Source organism: Limulus polyphemus, unplaced genomic scaffold (genome assembly GCF_000517525.1).
Source record: "Limulus polyphemus unplaced genomic scaffold, Limulus_polyphemus-2.1.2 Scaffold1603, whole genome shotgun sequence".
Classification (NCBI taxonomy): domain Eukaryota; kingdom Metazoa; phylum Arthropoda; class Merostomata; order Xiphosura; family Limulidae; genus Limulus; species Limulus polyphemus.
Genome location: NW_013667213.1, coordinates 1 through 9817, shown reverse-complemented (window position 1 = coordinate 9817; position 9817 = coordinate 1). Strand labels below are relative to the sequence as shown.

At 33.0% G+C, this 9817-nt stretch overlaps 1 protein-coding gene across 8 annotated transcripts in view; it reads right to left on the bottom strand.

Moving 5' to 3' along the window:
- LOC106464268 (granulins-like) overlaps window positions 1-9491 on the bottom strand; it is a 20206-nt gene extending 10715 nt beyond the window's left edge. Inside the window, exons 1-4 of one of the 8 annotated variants that reach the window (XM_022391980.1) lie at window positions 9224-9490; window positions 1129-1161; window positions 859-906; window positions 610-740 (exon numbers count right to left, since the gene is read on the bottom strand). In XM_022391980.1, the coding sequence (XP_022247688.1) occupies window positions 610-706 (97 nt within the window). In that variant the 5' untranslated portion in view covers window positions 707-740; window positions 859-906; window positions 1129-1161; window positions 9224-9490. Of the gene's footprint in view, window positions 1-609; window positions 741-858; window positions 907-1128; window positions 1162-6435; window positions 6462-8566; window positions 8602-8809; window positions 9007-9223 lie in introns of those variants that run through there. The other 7 variants (XM_013924394.2, XM_013924393.2, XM_022391977.1 and 4 more) reach the window with 7 other exon arrangements.
- Between the last annotated feature and the right edge of the window lie 326 nt (window positions 9492-9817).

Sequence of the window (9817 nt, the reverse complement as noted above, 5' to 3'; positions counted from 1 at the left end):
ATAATTCATATGAAACTATAGATTTAGTATTTTGACTTCCCAAACATCTAATTTGAACCAGTGCTGCATTCAACATACCATGTGACACACAAAAATCAATGTTTATGTGTTTTTTTTATTATTTACTATTAAATTAACATATTGAGTAATGTATAGTTCTAAAATTTGAATTTTAATCTACAGTTTGATACCAAACTTATTGACATAAAGTCATGAAATAGTAGTTCAATAAAATTTTGAATGCGAGTTAACAAACGAGATGACCTGGCCTTTCACCTGTGACCCGTCTCAAGAGGGTTAATCTTTTTTTTAAGTTAGCACAACATATATAAATTAAAATTACTACAGTTTTTGTCCAATCCAAAACTAAGTAAGAGAATAAGACTATAATTCAGTTTTATGTTTTGTAATTGAAAGTAACAATGTGCACATAGAGAATGTCAGAAGGTGAAGTAGCAAGAACTAGTACCTAGCTGTTATCTATGGCAAAGAAGAAATATACCTACCATAAGTTTTGGATTCACGTCATAGGTATACTAACCTTATGCATTTTCAACCAATTGCATTACTGGATTACTACAAAAACTTTATGAACACAAAAATGCATACCAAATGGACATTCATGTTCCAAATCTGGACACAAGGTATTACGTTTTTGGCCAAATGTAGACGTTATGATGACTAGGAGAATTAGAAGAATTTTCATCCTTAACTCTATGCTGGTGGGTTTTTGTATAAAGCTAAAATAGAAAAATGAAATTTATATATATTATTTAGTACCTAATACACATCATCATTTTATGATCAAACTCACATTATAGTTTTACATGTTATCTTTGTATCAAATACCCCACTTACATGTGCTGTTCTAAAACTTCTGGTTTCTCTTGGTCACAAAAGCCAAGCCTGAAATTTGGAATAAAACAATTTCTATTAACAAGGAAAGGTCCAATAATGCTAAAAGGACACATTTAAAAATTAGATAATTTTACCTTAAAAATGTGTAACATTTCAAAATGGTTAATGTTATATCAATACATAAAGCTTTACTGATGAACTTCATCTATGGATCAGTTAAAATAATTAAAAAATCTTAATAGTGCAATGTACCCTGTTTTTACAACTTACCTAAATCTTTTTCACTTTTTCATGAAGAGTACCCTATGATAGTATAACTTTCCATTACTACACTTTAAAATATATTAAAATGTATACATAAGACATTTACAGCTTTGTTTCAATCTTTCAAGTGCGAGTACTCTTCGTACTCTTTTGATTGGTGCACAAATCCAACCAATGCATATAAAGTGTAATATTTACCCAAGAAATAATTCATTGTTTTGCATAGTTATAGCTATACTCAGATCTCAATTACTGTTGATACATTTTAAGTATGTTATTTTTTATGCATTTTTTATAATAATGGTCAGATATTTTTTAAAAGAAGAAAAATCCTGTCATTTTTTTGTTGAAAATACAGGGTCCTGCAAGAATAATTGTTATAAAAATGTTTTGATATCATCTCATATATTAAGTTTAATAAAACAAATCTTTGAACCTACAACTCCTGTATATAATATTTAAAAGGTTATACATTTTCTAAGCAATATATATTATGTATCTAATATGTATTTTATATAAAACTAAATTAATAGAGGTAACTTACATATAAAACTTAAAATATAAGCAAAACTCAAAATTAATTTCATGTTGCATTTTATAATAACTTTTAAAACTAAGTATTTTAACCTATAATATCTATATCAGGTTATTTTCTTATCAACTATACTCTTATATTTGTAAAAGTTTTTCTTTTTGTATATTGAGAGTGAGATCCCACCTTAAATCCTGGTTCTACACATGACTTAGGGTAAGATTGCTTTAATGGAACAGTTACAGGAAGTTAATATTCACTCTTCATTATTTGCTCACAGAAAATGTTGATTTCTCAACAGTTTGCTCATCTAACTGTATTTGTAAGAATTTACTACACATAGACTAGTAACAATCTAACAACATGTAACATGCTAACCCATTTACACAAAAAGGACTCCTGTTTAATAAGACTAGCTCTAGTGAGACAAGAACACTGAAAAAAAGAAAAAAGTCTGGCTATCATCAGATGGCACTTAAACACAGTTGTTTAACTGATTGATTTCTCAGCATGGACATGTTAAGCCTGTGACCACTCTCCTTATCAGCCATCAATACTGATCTACAGAATCCCCCAATGCTTTTCTGATTGGGTTTTTAAGAAGATCAGATTGGTAAGTTTGTTTACCTATGAAAATATGCAATACATTCAAGTGACTTTGTAATGGAGAGTGCAACGTATCTTGAAATGAGGTCAATCACAGAGATGTAAAAAGAAATATTGGTGACCATCAGTTCAGGTCATGTCCTGATATTAACTGCTTCATAATTTTTATTTTGCCATAAAATATCCTAGCATCACTTGAAAAGTGCTTTTATTTCTGTTATTCATGACTATTATTAGGTTCAACCTCGCCTTTCCTGTTTTTGTTGCAGGGAGGTTTGTTATAGGATTTACATCGATGAAGAAATACTAAGTGGATGAGATTTACAGTTGACTTAAGGTCCTTGGGCCAACATTCCGCTTTTTGTAGTCTGATAAATGTGTGACTTATTTGAAAATAAGTTTTGAAGCTTGACACATGCCACTAGTATATATACATCTTAAGGATGACCAGACATGTGAAACACACAGATACAGACTATAAATCCAATCCTGATATTGGCATCAATCTTGGACACATAGGACCTGATCCAATATTTCACACAGGTCATAGGCTTAACATGTGATTTTACAGTTTTTTCAGTCTATACTGTAAAATGTAAATGTATTAATAATTTTAATGTGCTCTTTATAAACTTCCACTTATATCAACAACTTCTCACATAAAAGTTTATGATAGAATGAGAAATAATTTAAGATTCTTTTGTATTACTTTGTTTTTAATATTTCTCGTAAAACTTAAAAGTTCCACTTTATGAACCACTTTAATCTTTGCAAAGAAGTAATCTAGTATCTTGTCAAATAGTAAATGTTGTACTGACTCTGTTTTTCTAGGACTGAAGCAAATTTGTACTGAACTATATATCATCTATCCAACTTGTGACAAGAATACTTACTAGTTTTATCTCATGAAATTTAAAGGCAATTATTTATTTAGTAAAACTGTACCAAAGCCAGATGTCCCAGTTCTCTGCAACAATCATTATTTTCTTTAACAATGATTTTTAATGAAGCATTAGTATCTAATCATAAACATTCCACTTTCCTCAACCTTACTGATTATGATTGGTTATGCATCACCTCTTACTTAAACAGGGGAAAATGTTTTTAAAGGGTATGTACAATGATAACATTCAAAAAAATTTTAGAATGTTATGCTTAGTATTTTCCTAATCTATAATAAATGTCACCAAGTAATGTTTGTTTTCATCAACAAAAATTCATTAGTATTAGTAGAATAGTCTGGTGAAAATTTAAAGGGAGAAACCCAAAGAATGATATTAATCATATTTTCAGCTAGAACTTTTGAGAAATTTAATAAAGGTATCCCTCTAGTTTTTACCAAGCACACAGAAACACTCAATCTCCCAGACTGGTCGCCCGCGTCGTGGCTGAAAATATGCCATCAGATGCTGGCAAAGTACCCAAAGTGTTAGAATTTTGGATTCCAACAGAGGGAGGATGAAGGCTTGTGGCATGCATTTCTGAAAAAAGTTGGCATATAGAGAGCATCACAAAATGGAAAAAGCTAATCTTGTGAGAGGAGGGAAGTGTACCTTATCAGAAATTATAACTTCCGATACAGGACTTCCCTCTTCTCACAAGATTAGGTAGAATCCCACACTGAAAAGGAGGAGGGACCGTTGTGAGGGAAGAACAGAAGTACCCCCCAAAAGCTTCCGATTGTAGTGCTCTCCTATTGGTGGAGAGCTGATGCATGATGATTTGCATGAAAGATATGTTGGAATTTTTGATTCCAACAAATGGGTTCTCATATAGAGGGCAGCACAAAATGGGAAAAGCTAATCTTGTGAGAAGACGGAAGTACTGTATTGGAATCAGACCTTTAATCTATGATATAGTCATCTGGATCTCTTTATTTTGCATTTCCTATATGTTTACTCCAAATCAATTAACCTGAGATTACCACAGAGCAGGGAGGGAAGAGAAATGAAGTGCCATGATCAAGTATATTGTTATTGCAGAGGTTTTTTTTCCTTAAATGGATAAGCATCTTTTATTTCTAGTAATTGGTTTAAGGCTCCAAACTTTGAGGAAAATGGCATCAGAACTTTCACTGATATTGCAAAGGTCCACAACTGCCATATCTTACTGTAGCTATGAACCTGGGAAGAAGAACTACCATTATATGGTGTTCCCAGGACAATCACCTCCTGAGGTTTAACCTCAGTACACAGGAAGCTCAGATGACTGAGCGTCATCATCATGGTATGCAGCCTGGCAAGTCAGAAACCAAATGTGGAAGTCTTTACAAAACTTCAAAGCATTCACCAGCCAGAGCAGAACTACAGCTCTGGTTGATACTACCCACAATTAAAAAGAGAGAAACTGGAGGTGTCTTTGGTGGACAATGTTCACCAACAAGAGCTATTTCCCCAGAATGCAAGTCAGTAAAGATAGTGATGTGTGGAGCAGTGAAGAACCTCTCTGTGACAGAAAATATGTTGTAAGAGCAACCACAGATCATCAAGTGATCTGGGGTTATAAAAAGTCAATGGGCAAGCTGCCTCTGGTAACTTGCTGTTCTGTAATTCAAAGGTCAGGATCTAATACTCTTCTGAGTTTAAGGGTTCCAGCACCAGCCTAGTCCATCTCACGCCCCTATGTATAGGACAGTTCAGCCAAGCCCAGATCAAAAGTCACAGGGGGGAGATTACACCAAAACCACAGATAATTGTGGTTGAGGTGAAGCACATCTCTCCGTGATGTTTCTACAGGCATGACCATGGAGGATCTGGATGGTTTTTCGAGGCATTTCAGTCACATTACTGTATGAATTGACTGTACCTTGGAAGAGGCAATGCAATGGAAAGTAAATTTTGGAAAAATTTATTTTCAGAGATTTCCCCAACCTTCCAGAATACCCTACTATATCGAACACTGATAGGGCTGGTCTTGTCTTTGTACCGACCAAGCCAATAAATGAGGATACACTGCTCAATGATGCAATGGACATACAGGTCAGAACCATCCGAACTAACCATAATCTTGCCAGCCAAGCCAAGGAGTGAGGGTCCAGCTGGCAAACCCCTAATGCCCAATTTTACAAGACATGATGCAAATTGGAGAGATACGAAAAATATTTCAAAGGCTCCAGCATAAGCTGTTTCATAGAAAAATATCGCCACCACCCACCAAGACCTTCCCAAAATTAAAATCTACAAAGAAGACCATTAAATAGTGGGAAGGTCAACCAATGAGCATCAATCCAGAGGTAACAATGGCCACCATCTTACCAGTGGTGGAAATGGCATCAACCAACATCAAAATAGGGCATCAATTTCAATGGCCAAGCCTGCCAAGACAAAGAGACTCTAGATGGAGAAGTTGAACTACCCACAAGGCCCCCAACTGAAATTAAAGAACAAATTACACTATAGCAAAACATGGTTTGAAAATGGCACTGCCAAGAATAGGCAGCCAAATGGACAAAGGTCTGGATGTTCTACAACCATGAAGGTGATCATCTGCTGAAGCATTGAGAGCCTCCTATGCAGTTGGGGGGAAGAATGATACTATCTCTGGGAGGACCTGGCATAGACTCAAAAGACTTTTGCAGGAGCCCAAGAGATTATTCATCAGACCACTGTGTCCTACTGCAAGTCATCAGCTGTGTTAGAAGATATGCTGTCAGAGCTCCTATAGTTGAGTGGCTCCAGCTTCAAGTTTTGTGTACGTATGTATTTTTTTTTAAATGCACATTGTTTAAGTACATGTATTTGATGTTACATGGGATAGTCACATAGCTACAGTAAGCTTACATTGCAAGAGCACCCTACTGCAGCCAATTAAAAGAACTGCAGCTGACTTAAGCAAAAGAAATCTTTATGTAACAGTCACCATTCCAAGTAGGTTAACAGTTATAGCCTTTTTAAAACATTTTTGATTAATTAAACATACCTAATAGTAAAACAGACTAACACTAACAGTTTGATCATAACATAAATGCAGACCTTCAACTATAAAAAGAAAGTTGTAAGGGAGAGTGCTATTATCAGTAAAAATTTTAAGCAACATTGTGGACTAATTAGCATATACCTTAGGGGAGGGGTTTGGGGAAGCGTAGTGTTAAACTGGTTCTTTTTTAAACATTAAAATTACTAGTGTTAACCTATAGTTTATATTTCATAATTAATCTATCATAACATTTTGCTTACATCTTGTACATCAGATATTCAGTACATTTTATTGAAGCAATGCATCTGCAAAACGTGCTCCCTTGTGCTTCACCATCAGTCTGTTTCAATGCACAGAAAAGAGCTTCTACCTGTAATGTTCTGGTTGTGTGTGTTATTTTAATACAACAACTTTTGCTTAAGTAATGACATTTAATGTGTAATTACTATCCATACATTGTCAAAATATTCAATTAACAAGAGAAAAAAACCTCACACTCGAACCTTAAATGTTGCTTTATCAACTTTCAAATCTTTAAAACTATGTTTGAATTTCTGGCTAGTGAATGAACCTTTGAACACAGCCCTACAATTTTTTTATTATTATTACCTATTGTTGTCACCAATTTTTGTTATTATTATGGTGTTGTACATGTATATATTTTCTAGGTTGTTTCTTACTTAAGTAATTATCCAGTTAATCTTTCATTTTTGTTTATCATTATACACAATTGTGTACAGTTTGTTTACTGCATACATGTATAGTTTTATTTTTTTAATATTAACATTTGGTTTTCATAATGTGTATGGAACTTTTGCACAGTGTCTTGTTAAATGAGGGTGTTTCATGTTTTCTATTGTATTAAATGCAAACAAAGTTATAATTATATGTGATTCTTTAGTATGGAACATGGATAGGTTAGTCTATGGGGTAAATAGGGAAAACAATTAAATTATGCTCTCCAGAGGCAGAAGTGAAGAATATAACTGAAAGAAATAGTGATATAGTAGAGGATGCTAGCAGTGATGCAGTCTTCATAGTGCATGCACATAGGGGATAATGATGTGGGGAAGGGTAGATCAGATGAGCTAACTGATAAGTACAAGGGACTAATAAAATCATTTAAAGGAAATGGTCATGTTCTATCATGAATACTGCCAAGTTTTAATTGCTGGGGGAAAAGTATAATTAGTCACTAAGGATGAATGATAGGCTTAGGTTAATATTTAAGGACAAGCAGGTAGGATGGTTGTACTTGAGAGATCAGTGAGGCAGCTTTAAACTAAAACTAGACAGTGGTGAAAATCATAATAATGAAGAAAATAGATTGAGGGTAAAGTATAGTGTAGGAACAAGGTACACTAGTAGTTTTAATGATAGGCTGAACTTTTATTATTGTAATGCTTGAAGTATATGAAATAAAACAGATGACCTTAGAGAACAGTAGATTTTGATGTAATGAGAGTAACTGAAACCTGGTTAAATGCAGACAATTTTGATTACAGGGATTTCTTTGGGATACAGTGTTATATGTTATTTAATAGGGATAGAGTACTAAATAGAGGGGGAGGAGTGGTTTTATATATATACAATGTGAGTTACATCCTTTTCAAGCTGAGGATATTAAAGCTAACAACAATGAGATTTGATGACACGGAACCCACTTTGAGACAATAAAGCTTGAAGATGACTTGAATGGGTAATGAAGAAAACTTTATTACAAAATTAACATAGTAACAAATGTATAATGTTTTGAGAAGGAACCTGATGATGACAAAACTTTGTCAAAATGTTATACATTTATTATTATGATAAATTGTAATAAAGTTTGACAGTTCTGAATTCTTAATGTTAATTACTTAATATCTCTTGCTTGGTTTAGACTAAATTTATGGTTAAAGAGTTATAACGAAAGACAAAGTTAAATTTTAAGTAAATGAAAAAAACACATTTTTTAGAACTTGAAGCCAAACATGGAAAATCTGTTATTATATGTAGCCAGGTTATACATTAAATTTAAACTTTAAAGGAAAGTTTTAATTTAAGCTCTAGTTGAGTAGTTCTAACTTATAAGTTATAATACTTATATAACGTTGAATTAGAGGATTTAAAAAAATTCAAACAATATCTAAAGACTAGTATTCTGTATTCAGTACTGAGACATAGCTTAAGTTGTAACTTGTAAGAGTAATTTACTATTTAATTTAGCCGTATAAATTATACAATTTATACTGATTAGCAGCTGATTGCTAATAATAATATTAATATGAATATGTATAAAACCAACTTTGGTCCTTAAAATTATATAATAGAAATATAAACTTGAGTTGTAGTTGTAAACTCGAAAAGTATATCTATTTATTTAATTAATTATTATCATTAATAATATACTGCCTGCGTAATGGAGACATCAACAACTCCCATTTTCTTCAACTTTCAACATCAAGTTTTCTGCTCAAGTCTACTACTAGTGCTAGTTTATTCAACTTCAGTCTTCATAATATCTAATTATTAAGAGTTAGGCTCTAATTTTAGTCTTAACATTAGAAATTGCTTAACTGCTACTGTAACAACATAAACTACTTGCCTAATGTAACGAGTTAATACAAAACAAAAACTTAAAAACCTTCATACTTATTCTCTGTCTAGTATAATCGAAATAATGCTAAGAGTGCTAGTTTCATTAGGTACCAAGCCTGTGTAGTTCTAGTTCTGGTTCCTGAATAATTTTAAGTAAGCACGCACAGCTATTAATATAGTAATATTACACATGCACCAAGATATTGCATTACTAACTGGTACTATGGACTTTATTGTTTAACTAAGGCTCAAAGTCAAAATCACGTTCGTGTACTGACAGCATAAACGGAAAATATTTGAATTTTATACTAATTACTATGTTGCAAATAAAATTAGGGAGAATGACTTTTCATTCTGCCTAATAAAATACTGATGACAATTTACAAATAACTGTTATCGTAATAAAAAGCAATTAAATCGGTGAAAACTACCGTGTTTCTTCAGTAATTATGATCCTAAAAAAATTACCTATCATCTCCTAAACTTCTTTGACTTTGGGGATTAAGGTTATCTAGCTCGTCCGCAAACACTTAGCAGTAACTCTGAAGGCTTGTAACACTAAAAACCGGATTTTAATACCCGTGGTGGATACAGCGCAGATAGCTTATTGTGTAGCTTTGCCATCCCCTACGCCACAAAGAAAACATATTCTGTTTCTATACGGTTACAGTATATATATATATGAGAACTAGAAGTACTTGCGCAGGGTTCCCGAAAGTGTTCTCTTTCAAGAGTAAATAAAACCAAAATTAAGAGTAACAAATATTCTTATTTCTTGCTTGTGAAGTTCATATGGCATGTTGTGTCGTAACGTGCATAGTGCATAATTCTTTTCGTGCTTCATGGCATGCACTCGTTTTACTGACGTCACGACAGTACAAATTGCAACGTTAAGCGTCCCTTATGTGACGTTATTTAATGTCGACTGACTGACTGACAGATAATTGTTACGTGTTACAATTTCGAATGGTCTGAAACGGAGCCAAATGATAATTGAAATTTAGTAGTTAAATATTTGCCGATATATATCCAATTTATGATATTTGCCAACAAAATTGATAC